At 41.2% G+C, this 23,688-nt stretch overlaps 1 protein-coding gene across 3 annotated transcripts in view; it reads right to left on the bottom strand.

The window, feature by feature from the left end:
- Window positions 1-23,688, bottom strand: part of PIBF1 (progesterone immunomodulatory binding factor 1) — a 188,842-nt gene that overhangs the window by 132,555 nt on the left and 32,599 nt on the right. For all 3 annotated transcript variants that reach the window (XM_034758353.1, XM_034758355.1, XM_034758354.1), the window contains exons 8-9: window positions 16,397-16,578; window positions 5,134-5,259 (exon numbers count right to left, since the gene is read on the bottom strand). In XM_034758353.1, the coding sequence (XP_034614244.1) occupies window positions 5,134-5,259; window positions 16,397-16,578 (308 nt within the window). The remainder of the gene's footprint in view (window positions 1-5,133; window positions 5,260-16,396; window positions 16,579-23,688) is intronic.

Genomic DNA, 23,688 nt, shown 5'->3' on the forward strand with positions numbered 1-23,688 from the left:
CACACCAGTGAACGGGTGGAAGTCACTTAGTCACTTGGATTCAGCGATTGTTGAAGTGATAATCTCACTTTTAACAGCAGTAGCGTCTTCTGCCAGTGTAGAAAGAATATTTTCTTCTTTTGGATTAATTCATTCAAAATTGAGAAATCGTTTGGGACCCGAAAAAGCAGGAAAGCTTGTTTTTCTTTTCCAGATTAGGAACAAACAGGAAAATAAAGGTGAAGACGACTAAGTTAGCTGCAGAAGCCAATATGTTAAGTTTCTCATGTTGACCTGGCTGACATAGTCAATTTAATTTTTTTTTTAAATATTTCATTTAACTATTTTAGTTAAAAACTATTTTAACAAAAACAAATCCGATTTTAAAAAAACTTGACTGTTTAACTAAATTCATATGCTTGTTTTGTTAAACTATTATATGTTTGCTGTTAAAGAAAAAAATCCAGAATACATAACGTTGTTGTTTTAATTAAATAAAACAATTTAAATGTTTGTTTGGTGATGTTCTCACCAACTAATATAGCATGGCAAGAAAATCTTCAAAATATTAATGATTAACCTGTTGAATTGGAGATAGTTCACCTCCCAATGACTTCATAAATATCTGCTTCAATTACCTTTGGTAAATGAAATAACCAATCATTCATTTTCTGATTTAGCTGTAAAACTGAATCTGAAAAGTTTTCAAAATAAATCACTTTAAAATGTATAGTGTGTACCTTCTAAAAATGAAACTTACATCTATCTCTGATTTGTGAAGAATATGTATTAATGTTATAACAACCAACAAGAATGCACTTTTATGTAGAAGTCTTCCTGAAGCCCTTTAAATCAAATCCACCCTGGTACTGATATGAAATAAAATTCCTGAGTTTATACCTGTCTACAACAGAACAACAAGAGTCAAAGAATGCAGGGAACAATATAGCAGGACAAAGTCTAAAAAGAAGCTGTGAAAGTACAGATTAACAATACTCTATATGTATATCCTCCCACCCCCAAAATAAAACCCTCCTGAAACTGAAACCTAACCTCTGTGGGCCCAGAGTCAACGGCACTGCCTAAGGCATAGAAGAGGAGGAGTGGTCCCTCACAGGTTGCGCTCCACTAACAGGCTCATGCTTAGTCATATGAGCAGGCAAACGCCCTCTGTACATCTTCCTGCGCTTTTTGCGAGGCACTAGCGACTGCAAGCGGTGCCGGGTCTCTGCACGCGAGGAAGTCTTTAGTGCTGGGGAGTGACGGTGCCGAAGGTCTCTGACCTCTGAGTCCTTCCTCTGTGCCAGGACCTCCCTGATTGAAGCCGGTGCACTACACACTGATGCTGAAGTACCCAGTGCCGGATCCATGGGAATTCAACTCTGATTGTTGCTGCAGGTCTGCCTCAATGAGCAGAAGTTTCAGCCTGTGGTCCCTTTCCTTCTTGGTCCTGGGTGGAATCCTCTGCAGATTTTGCACTTGTCAGTCTGGCGAGATTCTCCCAGGCACTTCAAGCAGGATGTGTGTGGGTCAACTTTGGCATCAGCTTTTGGCAGACCCCACACAGCTTAAAACCCCTGGGACTGAGGCATGCCTTGGCCCCGGGAAGGGGAAGGAAATGGGGAAGAGAACCCAGGCAAACAAGGGGGTTCAAAAATTACACTACATTATACTAAGAACTATTAACTATTTAAACTATTTACAGGTAAAAATTAAGAGTCCACTAGAGGATCGTTCAAAAACAAGAGAAAGAAGAGACTGCTCCAACGACCACCACTGGCGGTAAGAAGGAACTGGAGAGGCGGCAGGTTGGCAGGGCCCTATATGCGGCGCCAGGAAGGCGCGACTCCAGGGGGCCTGAGCTGACCCCACAGGTACCGCTAGGGGAAAAACCTTCCAGCAACTTTGCATGCAGCGCACACACACCTACTTGGAATCAACGTGAGCAAGCACTCAAAGAAGCATGTTTCTGTTTATCAGGAGGAGAGATGAACAAAGTCCCAATCTGATCCTTAAAAGGACATTCCATCAGTATTTTCCTTGAAGGGTGACTGCTCCATTTCCTCTGAAGGAGTCACCTCTTAGTTATCATGCATGTGCCACTATCCTTGAGGAGGCAATGGTGTCAGCAGTGCCAGTCATCTCTGCACCGATTAAAACATGGGTGGCTCTGGAGGACAGCAGTGCCTGACATGAGGCCAGTCCTCGGAAAGCTCTCAGTGCTGGTGGAGGTGCCTCTTGTACCATGAGGTGTAACAGTGTTAGTGTTATTAACAGAGCCAAAAATGGTGACGTGTTGGGTTTGGCAGCAACGTCTTCACTGGGAAAAGCCTTCAATGACTCCTGAACATAGGACATAATAGCTGAAGGTGTTCCTACATAAGGTATTTCCAGGCAGGTGGAGATTTTGGCAAAGAAAGCCGGCTAGGTTCCCTGCAGCAAATCACAAGAGTTACATTGTTGGTTCTGAGGGGATCCCATGAACCTCAAACATGTTCTGGATCGGTATCAGTGACAAATGCTGCACAGAGTCAAGTTGCAGAGTCATAGCCAAAACCAGAGATGGCGGTCTGAGATATGCACACCAGTGAGGTGTCAAAATCATTTGTCACCAGAGTGTTATATCGACAAGAGATGCATGCCAAGGGCTTCACTGACATGGGTAAGGAGTTCAAGAGGTGATATGTCAGTGGAGTAGGAGAACAAAGCCTCCTCTTTTTTCTCCTTGGGCTCCTCTTGTAAAACAGAATGCTTTCTTTTTTCCTTCCTCTTCCCTGGAACAAGTTCACAAGGAGATCTGGAAACAGTGTCAACTCTAACAGCACAAGGGCAATTTTCAGTGCTGACAACAATGCCAATCTAGACTGTGGTGCCAGATCCCTCTATTTTGATGGAGCCTGTGGTGCAGACTGGCAGAACAATCCCAGTAGATGTTTGTCTCAGGTGAATTGATTTCAGGCTGGTTTCGAGGCTGAGGTGGCAGTGTTCATTCCTCAGGTCTCTTTAAAAAAGTTGTCAGCACAGAGGCAGATGTCAAAATTCCTGAAGGTGCATTAGGACAATCTGGTTGAAGGCTTAAAGAAGCCAAGTCCCCTGCAGTCTTATCTGTTTGTCCTTTGTCATTCAAGGAGTGAAGATATGACAAATTGTGCACTGAGTTAGGTGAGCTTCTCCCAGGCACACTACACAAGCCTCTGCCAGTGTTTGTGTGTGTCTCAGTAGACAGCTGAACAGGTCACAAACCTTTTGAACCCTCTTTCATGTTTGGGACCCAACACAGCCTTGGCAATAACCCAAGGCAAGTGGCCCCAACTACTTGAACTGTACTAGAACTATAGTAACGTTAAGAAGAGGACAGGCTAACTAGCTAGTGGACACAAGAAAAAAGTTCCAGTTAGCTCTCTGTGATAATGATGAAGGAATAGAGGCGGTTGTGAGAGAGTACTCCTTTGTGTAAACTGGAGTTATGTTGTCATCCTAGCGTGAGAGTACTCCTGCGCCTTCCTGCTCCCCCAGCGGCAAACATGGGCTTTTTAAATATAGTTCCACACTTCAATGCTAAAGGCTGTAGATTTCCCATAAGTGGGAATGCACAGTAGCCATCAAAGGATTTTTATAATGTGAGCAAAACAACATTTTTTTTCCTAATCTTGTTTTTGGAAACAAACAGTGAACAAAACAAACAAACAAAAATTCAATCTGAAGACCACACCAAATGGTTCAAGCATGGCAACATTATAAGTAACTGAAAATGGTCCTAATAATGGAAAGTGTCTATTTTAACTGCAAGTGTCACCACCTAGAACAACTTCTTCTAACTGAGTTTGTATCCAGTTAGAAAGTGAGATGGTTGGATCTAAACACAGTCTGTGTGCACACACAGTTAAAACTATTTTGCCCAAACCATTGCCTAGGCTGGCACAGGGCTGTCTTCCAGCAACTGATTTAGTACACTGTTTCTGCAGTGTAAATGGTACCCTCCTAAAGAACCAATCATAGGGTGAGGCCTCTAAGAGACTACCAATTAATAATGGCTAGGTAGTGGACCAGTAATAGCAGTTGATGTTTATTTAAAATAAAAATATAACATACATAAAAATTGTTGATTATATATTTGTTTGCACTGATAAAAACAACAACAGTGTGATATATGTAAAAATATGGTGGTCGCTCTGTTGTAATTGTGTCAGTAACTGATTACAAAGAATTTGTACTAGTAATGGACAGAATCTTAGCTTGTACCTGCAAATATACTTACCAGTCCTCCTGATCTTAGATTATAGTCACATAAGACTGGATAGGTTTGTGCAATAATTACTATTACTATGACCTCTTACTATTGGCTGATCACTTTGGCAGAGAGAAACAGTGCCAAAAATCCTACTGTCATAGGTCCCAACCTTTAAATGGCTGAAGACTTAGATAGTGCTTAACATTATGCACATGAAGAGTTTCACTGAATTCAAATGGGACTACCAACATGCAAGGTATGTCAAGCAGGTACGTCAGCCTTTGCAAGACTGGGGTCACAGTATGTTCTGCTGAAAATATAAGTATAATGAATTGAAGATTACACTTTTTTTAGATCATAAGTTTTAAACCATATCAAATTTGCTTTCTTTAAAAAAAGACAAAAAACAAAAAAAACCCATGACTCATTTCGCACCTTCCTCATTCCTCTCGATTCAGAACCTCCCTACTCTCAGATACCAAGGCTTGTCTCCAGAACAGCTGCAAAGCATCATATATAAGAGACTACCTGACACGTATGTACTTTATGATATTAATTTCACTATAATATAAATGACAGCAGCACAAAACACAAACCACTAATGCTAAAGTAGAAGCTAACTTTTGCTGACAATTGACTCTTTTTAATACTAACAATTATCAGCAGTTATTTTAAGAGAAAGCAAAAAATAAAACTGCACTTTTATTGTAAAGATGTAATTTCATATGAAAAACTTTTTTGTAACATCTACATTTATTTAATAATGGCTTAATGTTAAGTTTAATTTTCTGCACTGACCATTCCCCCCATAAAAGTGACAACATGAGTCACAAATAACAACACAAACACAAATATGACATGATAATGTATACCTTAATTATGTTATGCCTGAAGTGTTTTTTTTTTAAAGAATGTTTACCTACCTATTTTCACGTTCATACATCTCCTTTGAGGTGCTTCGAAGCTGTTCAATTTCTTGATTTGTTTTCAATCTAATTTGTTCCAATTCATCACGCAATTTGTTTTCATATTCTGTTTTATAATGGTCTCTGAAAATTAAACAAATCATCATAATTTACAGGAATTTAATAGAGAAATAGTTACACCTTCTGGATCACATTATTATTTACTTTGCCATAAATCTCCAAGGAGCTGTTACTCTATCAGTATAACTATGGGTTTCTTTCTTTAAAATGTCTGATCTATGCAGCTTACTTAAGAGTAGCATCTGCTCCTTTCTTGACAGAAGTACTGACCTCAGTTATTAGTGACTCACTTAAAACTAATTGTTAGTAATGTGTGTGCTTTAGTAGCTCATTGGTTAAAAAAGTCAGGTATCCTATAGGTGGGGTCTGCTGTAATAATTGGGCCTACATATTTACCCCACTTTGGAGCCTAACTGGAAAAGTGGATAAAAGTTTATAAAGTATAACAAGAAACAGTTACTAACCAGTCCTGTAACTGTTCTTTGAGATGTGTTGCACATATCCATTCCATTTCAAGTGCATGCATGCTAAGTGCACTGTTGTTGGAGGTTTTCCCCTAAGTGGTTCCCATTGGGACAGTGCATGTGCCCTCTGCTGCCTCGCATAGCTGCATGGTGGTACAAAGGGCAGAGCCATGCCCAGCCTTTCTCAGTATCTTCTTACCAGATACACTTTGATAGAGATAGAGGAAGGACAGGGGGTTATAGAATGGACACGTGTAACACATCAGAAAGAACAACAGTTACTGAACAGGTTAGTAACCATTTCCTCTTCTTCAAGTGGCTGCACATGTCCATTCCACTTCAGGTGACTCACAAGCAGTTTGATCTGGAGGTGGATAAAGACTGAAGGACCACACATCCAAATATTGTTGAGACATGGCATGAGACACAAAACTATGGACTGAAGACCAAGTTGCCACTTTGCAAATGTCCAGAATAGGCACTTGGGACAGAAAGGCTGCAGAGGCTGCCTGAGATGTGGTTGAATGTGTAAGCACTCTATTTGGCAGCATCACGCCCACTAAATCATAGCATAAATAAATACAAGATGAGATCCAGCAATGAGATCTTATGAGAAAAGACTCAAAGGCCCTTTATTCTGTCTGCAATTGCCAGGAAAAGCTGTGACAAAGACTGAACAGTTAGTTGTGTCCAGGTAAAAAGCTCAAGCCATTCTAATGTTCAATGTGTGTAGTGTTTCCTCATGCCTATGATTATGAGACTTAGAAAAGAAAGTGGATAAATATAGCCTGATCAATGTGAAAATAAAGACGCTACCTTGGTAAGGTACTTCAGGTGGGCTTAGGTAAGCCTTGTCTTTGTAGAAAACCATATATAGTGGTCTTGAAACTAGAGCTCGTACCTCATCCACTCTTCCGGCCGAGGTGACTGCAACTAACAGACTGCCTTCATGGAAAGATGGAGTAACAAACTGGCAGCCAGCAGCTCAAATGGACAACCCATTAGCTTTGCTAACACCAAGTTTAAGTCCCAATGGGGAATTGGAACCTCTACTTGCAGATATAACTGATCTAAACCTTTAGAAATCTAATCATCACAGGCTTGGAGAAAAGGGAACAGTTTTCAACTGGCAGGTGGAAGGCTGAGTTAGCTGTCAGGTGGATCTTGACAGAACTAATAGCAAGGTCCTGTTGCTTTAGATGTAACAGATAGTCCAACATAGGGTGGATTGGACCCTAGCCCAGGTAAACGGCTTTCTTCTGGGACCAGATGTAGAACCTCTGACATTCACCAGGGAAGTATACCCAGTAAAAGGTTTTCTACTAATTAAAAGCATCTCTTGAACCCCATTTGAACAAATTTCCTCCTGAGAAGTTAGCCACAGAATATTCAGGCTGTCGGGGGAGAGCCCACCGTTTGGGGTGGAGGAGACGACCGTGATTCTGAGAGATCAAGTCTGGTTCCAACGATAGTGTCTATGGAGCTCAGTTCAAAAGGTTCAGCAGAGTGTAAAACCAATGCTGTCAAGGCCAGACTGGAGCTATGAGTATGACTCAAGCATGGTTTTCTTTGATTTTCACCAACACTCATGGAAGGAGTGGAACTGGAGGAAATGCATACAGGCGCTTGTCTGCCCACGGCAACAGGAGAAACCCTGGGCTATGACCTGTCCGAGAGCAAAACTGATGACACTTCCTGTTGACTTTTGTTGTAAACAGGTCTATTTGGGGAATCTACCACTATTAGAAAATGAATCTGGCCACATCTGGGCAGAGGCAACACTTGTGGTGACTGGAGAAAGATCCACTTGATAGGTCTGTCAGTTTGTTCTGAACACTTGGAAAGTGAGAGGCTTTGAAACAGATTGAGTTGGCAATGCAAAAATCCCAGAGCCTCATCGCCTTTTGGCAGAGCAGGCGAGCAGGCCCTTCCTTGCCAGTTCAAATAGAACATGGTCGCTATATTATCTGAAAATATGAGTAGATTTCATCTCTTGATCTGAGGCTGGAAGACTTGACAAGCTTATTTGATGATCCACAATTCTTTGATGATTGTATGCAGAATTAAATCCTGGGCAGACCATAAGACTTGTGTTTTGCATGACTCCAGGAGAGCTCTCCAATCAAGGGCAGAAGCGTCCATAACTAGGGTAAAAGTTGGCTGAGGAAGAGCAAATGGAACCCGGGCACACACATGTTTAAAGGGCCTGTCCACCAGTGTAAAGAAAGTAAGATACGTGTGGGGGCATGCAAACCACCATGTGTATAGGATGATGAATCAGCAAGTACATTGAAGCTGTCCAATCATGCAGCTTCCTGCGATAGAGCTTATGTTCAATTATGTAAGTGCAAGAGGCCATATGCCTCAGAAGCTTGAAGCAATTTTGTATCGTCATGGTAGGATGGGCCTTCAGATCTAAAAAAGCTTTTCCCAGATGATGCTGGCATCATAAGTGGGAATTGAAGACCTTGGCTTCCACAGAGTCCCGACTGTTCCCATAAACTCTATCTTTTGTACATGAGACAGGATTGACTTTTCTGCATCAATGAGCAACCCTAGCGCATCAAAGGTGGACTGCATGACAGTCAGACAGTCATGCTGGACAGCACCTGAGCCTCAGACCAGCCAGTCATCAAGGTAGGGAAACCTCTGAATTCCTGATTTCCTGAGGATGGCTGCCACCATTGCCATATGTGTTGTGAATACACGTGGGGCTGATGACAGGCCAAATGATCGGACTCCAGACTGTAGGCGCATTGATTGATCACAAATCTGAGGAATTTCTTGGGCTTGGATGTATTGCCATATGAAAATACCCATTCTTTAAGTTGAGGGCAGCGTACCAGTCGCCAGGATGCAGGGATGGAATATAGTAGCCAGAGTGACCATATGAAACTATTTTCTTTAATATCAGAGGGGTAGCCGTGTTAGTCTGCATCTGTAAAAAGCAACAGAGGGTCCTGTGGCACCTTTGAGACTAACAGAAGTATTGGGAGCATAAGCTTTCGTGGGTAAGAACCTCACTTCTTCAGATGCAAGCTTTTTTAGGTTTCTGTTGAGATCTTATAGATCCAGGATGGGTCTGAGACAAACGCATCAAAATGTTTTCTTAGAACTCCCAGGCTGCCTGGACAAACTAGGAGCTATTGCAGAAGAAAGAGGGAGGGGACATCTTCTAGAACCTCTGCCGCCTTTTTTCCCTAGCTAGGTCCTGTTGGCAAGACATGAAAACAGGATAGTGGTGGGGCTGTTGCAGTCAAAACTGCTTTTTCTTTAGGGCAGGTGTATAAATGCCCAAAGATCTGAGTGTTACCCTAGAGTCTTTTAGACTATGCAACTTGTCATCCACCTTTTCAAAGAGTGATGGCCCCTCAAAAGGGAGGTCCTGTATGGTCTGTTGGACCTCTTGAGGGACACCCAATGCCTGGAGTCACAAACACCTGTGCATGGTAATGACTGACACCATGGCTCTAGCTGCAGAGTTGGCAGCATTCAAACCCACCCGAGGGGAGATCTTGGCTAGTAATTCATCCTTGTTTACCAGTGCAAGAAATTCCTGCCTTCAGTAATCTGGCAGTCTGTCTTTAAAATTTAATTTGCTGTCCCAGAGACCGAAGTCATAATGCCCCAACAATGCCTGCTCATTAGCAATCTTAAACTGCAGACCTGTAGTCGAACATAGCTTTCTGTCAAAGAGATAAAACTTCTTTTTCATCTTTTCCTTTCAGTGTAAATGCCTGTTCACTCTGACACTCCCTCATTTTCAACTGAAACCACCAGGAGACTCTGGAGAGGGGTGACTGTAGAAATGTTCAAACCCCTGAGAGGGGACATAATATCTTCATTCAGACCTTTTTGCTATGGGAAGAAGGAAGAGAGGTTTTTGCCACAGCACTTTACTGACCTCCAGGATCACTTCAATAATTCGAAACACCACTCAAACCGGTCCTACAGATGCTAAGATGTAAACCAGTCTGCAAGACCTCTCTTGAACGTCCACCACCTGAATACCCAGGGTGGAAGCCACCTTCTTTAAAAGCTCTTGATGCGCTCTGTAATCATCAGGGGAAGGAGAGGAACCCTTCAGTACTATTGCCTCATCAGGAGATGACAAAGAGCAAACCAAAACCAGCTGCAGTGGCGCTCCCCACAATTCCTTCCCGGGGGGGACGGGGGGGGGGGCGTCCACTGCATCCATTTCCTCATTCTCCACACTGAGCCTGGTACCACAGGTGGATTCCTGCTATCCTTGCCATTATAGATCTCAGCACCTACTGGACGAGACAGAATGGGATGGGCATGGAGATGACCTGTGGGCCAGTGGGAACCACTACAGGTTCCAGAATGGCCACTGGTATGAGTCCAGGGCCCAACTTCTACTCAGCCACGGGTCCTTGCTTGATGGCCAAGATGGAGCCTATGGAGAGTACCAATGGTGGCAGGAGGTGGAAGGGGAAGTTGAGGAAAGTGCCTCAACTGCAACCCATGTGTGCAAACCTCTGAGTCCAAACACAAATCAACCTCCTGTGACCAAGGGGGGCTCTTCCTGTCAGTAAGGAGGACTGAGGTGTGGCACTCAGCCAAATCGGTATCACTGAAATCATGGCAGGCTTCCCTCTGGATAATGCTGTATTGGGCAGTGGGGGACATGTCAGTATCTAGAGGCATCCATGGTACCGTATTCTGGGACAAAGCTGATAAGGTATCAGTACTGGGCAAAAAGACTCCTGGAGAAAAACATAGACTTGCTCAACAGATCACATGCTGCCACATAAATCTCCAGGGTTGTTGGCATCAGGATAGCGTCCTAATGCAATCAACTAGATGTAGCCACTTCAGTCTGGTTTCAACAGTGTCGATGCTGGCACCAGTGTTAATGGCCCCGCATGAGAGGAGGAGTGCTTTGGAGAAAGCCTCAGACTCTAGTGCCCTCTATCTTCATCTGCAGGCTTGTTGGACTTTGGTGCCCAAGGTTCTCAACCTCCCAGATCCTGAGTCCTTAGACCTCACTTTCCAATGCTTCTTCCTCAGTACAGGGGAGGGCAATCGGCCCTGAGGCTCAGCCAGACCTGGTGAAGCACTTCTCACTGATGCAGAGGTACTCAGTACCCACTCTGAGCAGGCAGGTTTCACAGATGGGCACAGAGCTGTCTCCATCAGCAGAAACATAAGCCTGGTTGCCCCGCATTCTGGGCTTAAAGTCCTGGCAAATTTGGCACCAATCCTGAATGTGAATCTCTCTGAGGCACTTCAGGCAAATGGAGTATGGGTCACTCACTGGCGTCGGCCTTTTGCAGGAGTGATTGGGTTGGAAACCCAGTGACCAAGCATGTCCCGGCACCGGCACCAGTACCAGTACCCAGCAACGGGAAACAAAAGTGTTCAAAACACTTTTAAAACTACTAAAGTTGTTAAAAGGAGTACCAACTATATGCAGAATATAACTAGGGAAAACTTGCAATAGCAAGATGATAGCTTCAACAACCATCACAGGCTATAAAGAAGGAACTGGCAGGGGGTCAGGGCAGCTCTGCCCTTTATACTACCAGACAGCAGTGTGAGGCGGCAGATGGCGCATGCGCTGCCCTCATGAGTACTGCTGAGGGGAAAATCTCTGACAACAGTACACAGAGTCCACACACACCTGAAGTGGAATGGACATGTGCAATCGCTTGAAGAATAACCTGCAACAATAAATGCTGATGGGAAAAGATGTAAAAGGGAGACAAAGACTGAACTAGGTCTATTGATATATCTCAAAATCTGCATTAAGATCATGCCTGGTAAACAAGAGAAGTGTGGGACCAGAAATCAAATTAACAAGAATTAGTGTGCTGGAAATTAGGCCTAATTGGTGAAAAAATAAGGACAGGATAGGCTATGTCACCCATCATTCCCTTTTGTGGTCCTTTAATAAAGAGAGACTTGGGGAAAGGGGAAAATATGGAAGGACGGAATTGAGCGCAACAATTGTTGACTGAAAGAAGGGGAAGGAGCCAGCTTCACCATCATGGTTGCCACCTCCATCGTCTCCTGGCACCCAATCTAACACTATTGTGCCTTTGTTTTCCCGATCTTGAATGATGTCCTGACCAGATCGGAACTGAGAGAGGGACCAGCTGACACCAATACATTTCAGGTGATGGTTGGGATTTAAATGTAACTGGTAAGATTTTTGTCCCTGTCCCCTCCCCCATATGTCCTTTTCCTTTCCCACCTTATTTTTTTCTCTTTCCTATCCCTCTCCTTTTTCCTTCCGTCCAGTAAGAGTCTAGCTTATCCTGCCAAGACTGTATGTTTCACAACAACGCTGTAAGCCTCTGACTAGGAAGGCTGCTAAATGAAATGCCTTAAACAGCCCAATGCTGGTACAAGTTTGCCAGGTCTCAGAGTGGCTGATAAAACCATGCGCTGTGTCTGTGTTGTTCCAGAAGTGAAACTGCAAGTGAGAGTCAACACCTGAGACAGAAGCTACATTTCCCCCTCCTCCCCCCACCCCGTCTTTGCTGTTCTTTTCTCTCCGCCTTTGTGTGTATTTGCCTTTCTTGGCTTCTAGGAAACGGGATCAGACTTTAACCAAAGCAGTGACAGCTCCAGCCCATCTCAACTTACTTCTCTTTTCCCCAAAAGGACAATTATCAGCTTTAATACCATCTAAAAGAATGTCAAACAAGGGAGTTTTTCCCCTTCTAAAAACTCTTTTCAACCAAAGGGAACAGGAACGTTGAGATATGGTCAACATGAAAGCATTTCTTAATACTTGACATTTCAAATGCTTTAAATCTTTTCCTTTTTTCCCCTGTATCCATAACCCCTTTATTAAAATTATTTTTAATGGATGTTTGACAAAGTACAAAGAAAGCTGAGGTCTCTGTATACAAATCCCAGACCTTTTTAAAAACCATTTAATGTTGGACAGGTTCAGGGTCATGTTTGACTTTTTAGCTCCACATATTCCAACTAAATTAATACAATAAGGAGGTGACCCCTTCCTGCTATAGTCTAAAGCCAATGAGGAAAAGGAATACTCCTCTTCCAGTGGTGGAGCAAACTTGGCAGGAGTCTCAGGGCATGATCTGAATAGATCACTTGGTGGCACCAAATATGTAACCGATACAAGGGATATGGTGGTGGTTGGTGCCACTGGGTGTATCTACAGAACATAAAATCAGTGACTCAGGGAGGGTGGATACCATTAGGTCTCCCAGTACAGTAAGTCTCAAAACCATGAGCAACAGTCAGCACTGGAATAGTTGGCGCTGATGATGTTTGTACCGATAGAGGAGGTACTGGTACAGAGAGCTCCAACACTGGGCTGAAGCCTGAAGGCAGAGTCCTGAAGGTAATACAGCAGAGTAAGTGCTGGAGACAGCATGATGCTACTTTTTAGTAGGTACCAAAGTATGGAGACGTGAGTCTTTTAGGGTGCCAGGCTTTGTGCTAGCATAAGCTGAGGTAAAGTGAAGCAACCTCTGCCCATTCTTCTTACTAGGTTCCTCAGACTGTGACCTCTGCTTGTGCTCATTAGAAGAGTGATGTCCCATCAGCTGATGAGGAGGACTTGAGAGCATGAACAGCTGAGGAGTGCTTTGGGAAAGCAGGAGACTGGAAACCAGCCACAAAGGCAGTACTCACTGGGGCACTTCTGGATGAAGACTGCACAGATCTGGATGTGTCTTGTTTATCCTAATCAGAACCAAGTCTCAGGACTTTGTCCAAAAAAAAAAAAAAAAGTTCCAGGTAAGCCTCTCTTGCATTGTATCCATTGAGAAAATAAATGAAAAATTGAACATTTTTTCCAGGATATACCTCTCACCAAAGCAAAATAAACAACCAGAATGCTCATCACCAAGGAGCACAGTAGCCTCAATATTTAAATCCTGGAGATTTTTGCTCAGCCATAAGGTGCTGAAGCCTGGTACCAGGTAACCAAAAAACAAACAATCAAACAAAAAAACACCTAGAAAAAAAATTACCCTAGTGGAAACAGTAAACCTACACTAACTACTAAAACTACACTACAGAATAACCATATACAATAACCTTTGTTGTAGGTACACGAGTGTGCAAGAAATAGAGATGCTACTTTCAATTCCTTTCTAATATCTGTATCTGTGATATGAAACTGCAAGATGGCTGGCCCAAGTCAGCCCTTTATGCCTTCAGAAGACAGGGCACATGGGTGCTCTGTGCGTGAGTGCAGCCCCAACAAACACTGCTGGCAAAAAGATTCTGAGCTTGAGTGCGCTAAGAGTGGAATACATACGGGTAAACACTTGAACTGTAGATGCGGAATGCTTTTGAAAATTATTGTCTTTAGAATCTAGGTGCTGGGATATCCAATATATGTATGGTTGCAACCCTGGTTAAAAAAACATGTTTGGGCAGGTGATGTTCCATAGTACAGCACGATGTGTATGGAGATTATTTAGTCAGTCAATCTAAGGAGGATTTTTCATTTGAACTTTTAATATACCTGTGCAGACTTAAAAGTGATAAGCATTCAAAACAACCTAGCACTGTGGTTATGACTGTAGGAGCAGCTTATTTCTAGTGGCTATCCTCAAGAGCTAGGTCACCCAAACATCCTATATGAAACATAGATATTAGTTAATCCACAAATTACAGCTCTATACTATGTCCTCTTTTGCTTACTTCTGAAATTTAGGTGAGATATTAAGCTAACATGTTTCACTCTGCATAAGTGGTGTCTGATATGTTTTTTCAGTTTTTAAAACAGTCTTCAGGACTTTCAGAAATATTTAGGATATAAACAACAAAACATGCCATTTACATAACACTTCTCATTCATAGATCTAAAAGCACTCTTACAAAGGAGTACATTCCAGTGGGAAAATCGTAGGTTGCAGAACGTTAATGACCTAATTAAAACCTAAAAAAAAAAAAAAAAAAAAAAAACCAGGAGGGGTTATTTTGGCTGATTGTTTTGCATGTATATTTATAATGCACAGTTCCATTAGTATACAAAAATAGGGTTACTGTTACTGAACAAAGACTAATCTGCCAAAATACTCTAAATATTAAAGGTCTGTACTCTATTTTCCACAGCTGAAGGCAGCAGAACTCTGGATTCTGAAAGAGAGGAGGAAGATAGATGATGCACAGAAGAGGGCATATTGCCAGCTCCATGGCATTGTCTGAAGTTCTGCAGGGTTGGAAGTCTGTGAAGTTTTGATGTAAGAAAGGAGAAGAGTCACTCTCCTCTCCCTAGGTAGTGGATGTCTGCACATAAATTGCTACTGCCTAAACCAGCAGCAGCTCAAGATCCATGCCTGTCTCCATTTCTGTGATGGGGATTTTGTAGAGATGCTCGTAGCCTATCAGTTGTATGGATTTTACAGGAACCACGCTGTCAGTTCAAAAGAGGGAAGAGGAGCATAGATTGCCATCCCCTGGATCTGCAGATTTAGGAGGGCCACATTCACCCTCAAAGCTGTCCCACTTACAGGGAGCATTTCAAGGTAACTGCAACCTTTCTGGAGTGCCCACCTCCCTGTCCCAGCTTCTTTCTGAGGTGTCAAAGGGTATAATTTGACCCTAAATTAATGTTATGTACATTTTCAAAACTGTTTCTGCTTCACAGCCACTTATTTAAGTCACATTTCTACTATGAAAGAACAGTCTGTTCCTTTGTTTATATTCTTTGAGTTTTGTGCCTATAAAAGCAAATAGGCATTACTGCTTACTAGCAAGCATAGAGAATGAAAGAACCAAGTATGCAACTGCACAAAATCTACCAGTTCACTTCAGCTCAGCTCTAAAATTTGGTCATTTTAAGCAACTTATATTAAGAAAAATTGCCTAACTCTTACTCTTTGGTTTTGTGCTCTTAAAACTCGAAAAGGTTAGTTTTTAAATCCAAATTTTGGAAGTAGTAGGACAAGTTATACTTTGTAATACAAACATTTTTCATACTAAAATTAAGGTACCAGTTACAGACACAGAAACAGAGGACAAATACATACTCATAAATTTGGTTACCATGTACTCAATACTCGAAGTACATTCACCAGCAAAAACTAACATACCTGTCTAATCTTTTTGACTATTAACATTTGATAGAAATGCCTGATCTATTAAATGTCTGATCTAAGATTTCTCTCAATTTCCCATAAATCGCAAAAAATTATGTGTCCTGGATATTGTCATGATGCTTGCTCTGTCATATAGTAACACCATGTTAAATAGAGAGATCTGATGACTATTACTGTGTGGTACCTCTAAACAAAAGCTCACTGTTGTAATGATTATTGTTTGGTTTTGATATTTACTTGGCATCAATTTACAAACCTGTTAGAACTTCCTAAATAAACAGTTAAAAAAAAGGTTCAAATAAAACTATGTTTTTCATACTGAAGTCATTTGGGCAGGGTGGTACCAATTTACATGCTCAATTTATTTTTGCATTAACTGACATTTTCAGAGTAAATCCTCTGTATACAGGTAAGAGACAAGTTGCCATAAAGAAATCCACAGGGAAGGGTTACGTCTACAGGTTTGTCTTAATCTTAACTTTTAATGCATTTTTTCTAATGTATTACAATGGAAAATGAAGATGCTAAATTAAATTCTGATTTCAGCACACAGACCAGGACAAATTCCTCTGAAACTGACCATACACATTTATTATAATGGAATTCATTATATAAATTATTTCAGAGGAAAATTCATTTCATTTGTCTGCTTTTTAAAGATAGATGAATATAAGAACTTACCTGGATGTGACATATTTTTCATACATTTCCTCTCTAGCTTTTTTGGCATCCTCCAACTGAATCTGAAGTCTTTCAAGGCGATCTTCTTCATGGGCACAGCGAACACTGAGCTCCATGTTCTGACGATTAAGATAATCTTTATCCTTTTGCAGTAAATTAACAGACTGCTGTAAAGTTGCCACCTATAAAGAAAAATAAGACTGACATAATAGACATTTTGTCTTGAATTTCAAGTTATTTTTTTAGATTTAATCACATATACACATATTTCCATTATAAAAAGTAAATATTACTTTTTCCCTTTTAAACTTGCCCAAATTTAACACACTCATTTCACATTTAAGCTTAATATGGACTTTCAAACTTGAAATGCAGTTCTACTTTAAGAAGGGACTCTAAAAATGGAACTGGTGTTTCACATTTATGGTGGCTTAATTTCCTGCTCAGATTTGCTTTCATTTGTAACCTAACTACCAACCCCGGAAGCTCAACCTGAGATCTGAAAAATCAAACTGAATTCTTTTACTTCATTGCATCATAAACTGTTAGATTCTTCAGGCCAAATTGTGCCCTCATTCCATCTATTCAACCACAATGCCTTTAATGAGATTGTACAGATGTTCAAGTGAAATTCAGTAAAACAATTTTATTTGGATGATGCACAAGAAGGAATTCAGGTCTTTCTGCAGAACAAACGGGAATAAAAAGTAGAAAAAAGTTATTGTAATCACTAAGCAGATACATTTCTGATCACCACAAAGAATAGGTTCTTTTCAGTAAGAAGCAATTTTTATATAGTAATTTTTCAGAGTTGAATTGCATCTTAAATAGGTGAACTCTTCCCACTGACCCTAGGACCTTTATTCTTGGTTTTTTATCAGGTGCCTATTTTTTTTAAGCTCTCATTTCAAAGCTTCGCCATCTTAACACAAAGTATGCGTAAGCACTTTAGACTAAGTTTTTCTGATCAGGAAGGATCTTCTACTATGTATCAGTAAAAGACCTAGCACAATGGGGCCTTGAAAACACAGCAATGAAAACCACATGCCCAATTTGGTGAGCAAAACGAGAACAAGTTTTTGGCCTTTGTTATTTCACAAATTAATATTTGGGATAGAAAACATGAAGCTAAGAGTGATTACTCATCCTACACTAACTGATTCTTCAAAATGTGCTTTCCCCATGGATTCCACTTTTGATGTACATGCATCCTACACATGCAAGATCAGATTCTTTTAGCCAGCAGAGTCTGCTGGGGACCGTACCTGCTCCCTAAGTGCCCTCACACACTACCTTCCCCACCTTAGGCCATATAGTGCAAAGCTGGACCAACCGTTCCTCAGTCAATACAGAATCCGAGAGGAGAACAACTCCATAGTAGCCAGGAAGGAGAGCTGGTTGTGGAATGTGTGTGGAAAACACATCTTTAAGAATCACAGTTCCTCTAAGGTACATAAACATTATTCCTTCAAGTAATTGTCCACCCAGATTCTACCCTGGGTGACTAACACACAGTTGTTTGCTTTTGCTTGAAGGTCAGTAACAGGAATCCTACTTAAACAATGACTGCAAGACAGCACAAATAATAGAGGCATCCTGGAAACCTCTATTAAACAGTGTCATGTAAACATATGGATCAAGCTTCACATAGCGGGTCTACAAATTTTCTGGTATAGGGACACTCTTCAACAGGCAGCAGAAGCAGCCTGCGCTCTAGTGGAATAAACTCTGATGTGATAAGGTGGCTCTAACCTGCCAAACTCATAACATGTCCTCATATAGGTGGAGATCCAATTTGATACCCTCTGAGAGGATGCAGGTTGCACTTCAACTCTATCAGTAAAAGCCACAAAAAGTCTGGATGTGTTCCTGAATGATTCTGTTTTAAGTAAAAAGACTATGCCCATATAATATCAAGTGTGTGAAGTGTAGCTTCCCCGGCTTGTAATGAGACTTGAGAAAGAAAACAGGGAGGTGACTGGATTGGTTAGTAAGAAACACTGGAAAAACTTTGGGCAGGAACTTTGGATAAGGTCTGAACATGACTCTGTTCTCCTTAAACACAGTATAAGTGCCAGAATCTGTTCTACACTTCAAGCTGATGTAATAGCAGTCTTCATAGATAAGAAGGAAAGGGATAAGATAGATAAGGCTGCTTAGGGCTCAAAGGCAGAAGCCATCAACCTGCTAATACTAATACTGAGGTCCTACGAGTGGGCTCCCACACTGGAAGAAAAAGGCCCTTCAGGAATCTTGCCACTTTAGGGTTCAAAACTACACTACAGACCTGGGTAAGATGGTGATATACAGATATTGCTGCTAGTTGAACCTTTATGGAGTCGATGGAAAACCCAGATTGTTTCAGAACTAGTAAACAGTTCAACATTGCTGAAATGGGTGACGTAAAGGGAAAAAGCTGATGCCAAAATAACTAGACAGAAAGCCTCTTCCACGTAATGCTGAAAATAAGTCTGTCTGAAGGTTTCTTGCTTTGTTCACCTTCTTTCAGTGGACATCATGTAGCCAGTATCCTGGCTGTCAGAAGTAAGGATGCTGGATCCAAGTGTAGGATCCTACCATTGTTCTGTGAGAATACATCAGGCAGAACAAGTAAGGTGATTGGGGGAAGCGGCTGTGAGGACCAAATACCAGAACTGCCTGGCCCATGCTGGGGCTATCATAATGATCAGTTCTGTCTCTTGCCTCACTTTCTTCAGTACCCTTAATATCATGGGAATTCTTGGAAAGACATACATCAGTTCCAGTGTCCACAGGATGAAAACGGCATCTGACAGGGAGGATAAAAATATGCAGCCTGGATTAATTTGAGCATGCAAATTGCACTTACTACAAACAGATCCTTTGCTCAGCATATCTTTAATAGATGAAATTGGTAAATCTGATAGACTCATAGACTTTAAGGTCAGAAGGGACCATTATGATCATCTAGTCTGACCTCCTGCACAACGCAGGCCACAGAATCTCACCCACGCACTCCTGTAACAAACCCCTAACCTATGCCTGAGTTACTGAAGTCCTCAAATCGTGGTTTAAAGACCTCAAGGTGCAGAGAATCCTCCAGCAAGTGACCCGTGCCCCATGCTGCAGAGGAAGGTGAAAAACCTCCAGGGCCTCTGCCAATCTGCCCTGGAGGAAAATTCCTTCCCGACCCCAAATATGGCGATCAGTTAAACCCTGAGCATGTGGACAAGACTCACCAGCCAGCACCCAGGAAAAAATTCTCTGTAGCAACTCAGATCCCACCCCATCTAACATCCCATTACAGACCATTGGGCATATTTACCTGCTAATAATCAAAGAGCCTAATTTTGGTAATTAATTGATATCCCATCATACCATCCCCTCCATAAACTTATCAAGCTTAGTCTTGAAGCCAGATATGTCTTTTGCCTCCACTATTCCCCTTGGAAGGCAGTTCTAGAACTTCACGCCTCTAATGGTTAGAAACCTTCATCTAATTTCAAGTCTAAACCTCCTAATGTCCAGTTTATATCCATTTGTTCTTGTGTCCACATTGGTACTAAGCTTAAATAATTCCTCTCCCTCCCTGATATTTATCCCTCTGATATATTTATAAAGAGCAATCATATCTCCCCTCAGCCTTCTTTTGGTTAGGCTGAACAAGCCAAGCTCTTTGAGTCTCCTTTCATATGACAGGTTTTCCATTCCTCGGATCATCCTAGTATCCCTTCTCTGTACCTATTCCAGTTTGAATTCATCCTTCTTCAATATGGGAGACCAGAACTACACACAATATTCCAGACGAGGTCTCACCAGTGCCTTGTATAACGATACTAACATCTCCTTATCTTTACTGGAAATACCTCGCCTGATGCATCCCAAGACCACATTAGCTTTTTTAACGGCCATATCACAATGGCGGCTCATAGTCATCCTGTGATCAACCAATACTCCGAGGTCCTTCTCCTCCTCTGTTACTTCCAACTGATCTGTCCCCAATTTATAACCAAAATTCTTCTTATTAATCCCTAAATGCATGACCTTGCACTTTTCACTATTAAATTTCATCCTATTACTATTACTCTAGTTTACAAGGTCATCCAGATCTTCCTGTATGATATCCCGGTCCTTCTCTGTATTAGCAATACCTCCCAGCTTTGTGTCATTCGCAAACTTTATTAGCACATTACCACTTTTTGTGCCAAGATCAGTAATAAAAAGATTAAATAAGATTGGTCCCAAAACCGATCCCTGAGGAACTCCACTAGTAACCTCCTTCCAGCCTGACAGTTCACCTTTCAGTATGACCCGTTGTAGTCTCCCCTTTAACCAGTTCCTTATCCACCTTTCAATTTTCATATTGATCCCTATCTTCTCCAATTCAGCTAATAATTCCCCATGTGGAACCGTATCAAATGCCTTACTGAAATCAAGGTAAATTAGATCCACTGCATTTCCTTTGTCTAAAAAATCTGTTACCTTCTCAAAGAAGGAGATCAGGTTGGTTTGGCACGATCTACCTTTTGTAAAACCATGTTGTATTTTGTCCCAATTACCATTGACCTCAATGTCCTTAACTACTTTCTCCTTCAAAATTTTTTCCAAGACCTTGCATACTACAGATGTCAAACTAACAGGCCTATAGTTTCTTTGATCACATTTTTTCCCTTTCTTAAAAATAGGAACTATGTTAGCAATTCTCCAGTCGTATGGTACAACCCCTGAGTTTACTGATTCATTAAAAATTCTTGCTAACGGGCTTGCAATTTCATGTGCCAGTTCCTTTAATATTCTTGGATGAAGATTATTTGGACCCCCTGATTTAGTCCCATTAAGTTGTTCGAGTTTGGCTTCTACCTCAGATGCGGTAATATCCGCCTCCATATCCTCATTGGTCATCCTACCATTATCCCTAAGCTCCTCATTAGCCTCATTAAAGACTGAGGCAAAGTATTTGTTTAGATATTGGGCCCTGCGCCTAGATTATCCTTAACCTCCACTCCATCCTCAGTGTTTAGCGGTCCCACTTCTTCTTTCTTTGTTTTCTTCTTATTTATATGGCTATAGAACCTTTTACTATTGGTTTTAATTCCCTTTGCAAGGACCAACTCTACATGGCTTTTGGCCTTTCTCACTTTATCCCTACATGTTCTAACCTCAATAAGGTAGCTTTCCTTGCTAATCCCTCTCATCTTCCACTCCATAAGGACAAAAAGACTATTAAAAACCCAAATTATTGAAAAAATTAATGCAGTTCCACAAAAGATACATACACACATACATACAACATAAAAGTCCCTAAAGTTGTTATACTCACAAACTTCCAGAGACTATTGAAAACACAGATAAAGGTAGCCAGTGAGGTACACAAAAAGTGGGATGTGACACTCCAGCTTACATGTTCTGTCAAGCCCAACATGCCCACTAGGGTTGGGTAAACAACTTCTTTATATACCCTTTTCCCATTGTACCCACACATTTCCAGGACCATATTTAATAAGATTTCAGCTCTCCTGTCTGTGTGTGGTATTCCAGCGAACCTTGTTTGGTACTCCAGCTAACCATTATTAAACTTCCAAGACTGGCATAAGTCATTAACGTTCACCCCTTTCCCAATACTTTAGATACATCAATGCACTTGGCTCCATGGATACATGTACCCCCAAGTTCCCCCCAAAGCGGCTACTTTAACTTTTTACTTCTTTTGAGATTTAGTTGTTTGTCACAAGCTGCATCTTTCTAAATCTCCTGATCTTGGGTCAAGTCCTCATCCTAAATTTTATGCTCTAGGCCTCACTTAGGTCTTAGCCTCTTGCTAAGCCTACCTGAATAATATTCCTCATTTTATGCGCTTCCCTACTTGCATTTCAGCTATATTAAATCTCACTTATAATTAATAAAGCAATTTAGCCAACAGCAAATAAATTAAGCCTCCCTCATAACCTCCGTAGAGTTAGCCCATCTGTCAACAAATGGTGATTTTAAAAAATTAGATTTATTGACTTTTTAAATTTAAATGTATTACAGTTTTTATTTTTAAAATAAATCTATTAAATTACATTTGACACTGAGGTCTACATTTATAATAATCTATTAAAATAATTTAAATTAAATACAAAAAATATTAAGCAGTACGTTTGCTGCCAAATTTTAAAAAAAGTCAAAGTCACTGAACTGGTGGAAGTTACTGGCTAAGTAACTGGAACCTGAGATTACTGAAGTGCTAAACCAGCTTTTGACAACAGGAGCCTCTTTTGTAGCTGCAGAGACGATATTTTCATCATTACAGTTTATTCAATGAGATCTGCTCAATGACTAGTTCCTTCAAACGTTAAGAAACAAATCCAACAAACGTTATCCAACAAATCCAACAAATTCTTGGACTGCATTGGAGACAACTTTTTATTTCAGAAGGTTGAAAAAGCTACTAGGGGGGAAGCTGTTCTAGACTTGATTTTAACAAATAGGGAGGAACTCGTTGAGAATGTGAAAGTAGAAGGCAGCCTGGGTGAAAGTGATCATGAAATCATAGAGTTTGCAATTCTAAGGAAGGGTAGAAGGGAGAACAGCAAAATAGAGACAATGGATTTCAGGAAGGCAGATTTTGGGAAGCTCAGAGAGCTGATAGGTAAGGTCCCATGGGAATCAAGACTGAGAGGAAAAACAACTGAGGAGAGTTGGCAGTTTTTCAAAGGGACACTATTAAGGGCCCAAAAGCAAGCTATTCCGCTGGTTAGGAAAGATAGAAAATGTGGCAAAAGACCACCTTGGCTTAACCACGAGATCTTGCACGATCTAAAAAATAAAAAGGAGTCATATAAAAAATGGAAACTAGGACAGATTACAAAGGATGAATATAGGCAAACAACACAGGAATGCAGGGGCAAGATTAGAAAGGCAAAGGCACAAAATGAGCTCAAACTAGCTACGGGAATAAAAGGAAACAAGAAAACTTTTTATCAATACATTAGAAGCAAGAGAAAGACCAAAGACAGGGTAGGCCCACTGCTTAGTGAAGAGGGAGAAACAGTAACAGGAAACTTGGAAATGGCAGAGATGCTTAATGACTTCTTTGTTTCGGTCTTCACCGAGAAGTCTGAAGGAAAGCCTAACATAGTGAATACTAATAGGAAGGGGGTAGGTTTAGCGGATAAAATAAAAAAAGAACAAGTTAAAAATCACTTAGAAAAGTTAGATGCCTGCAAGGTCACCCGAGCCTGATGAAATGCATCCTAGAATACTCAAGGAGCTAATAGAGGAGGTATCTGAGCCTCTAGCTATTATCTTTAGAAAGTCATGGGAGACGGGAG

This window comes from Trachemys scripta, chromosome 1 (assembly GCF_013100865.1).
Source record: "Trachemys scripta elegans isolate TJP31775 chromosome 1, CAS_Tse_1.0, whole genome shotgun sequence".
In the NCBI taxonomy this organism is placed as follows: Eukaryota; Metazoa; Chordata; order Testudines; family Emydidae; genus Trachemys; species Trachemys scripta.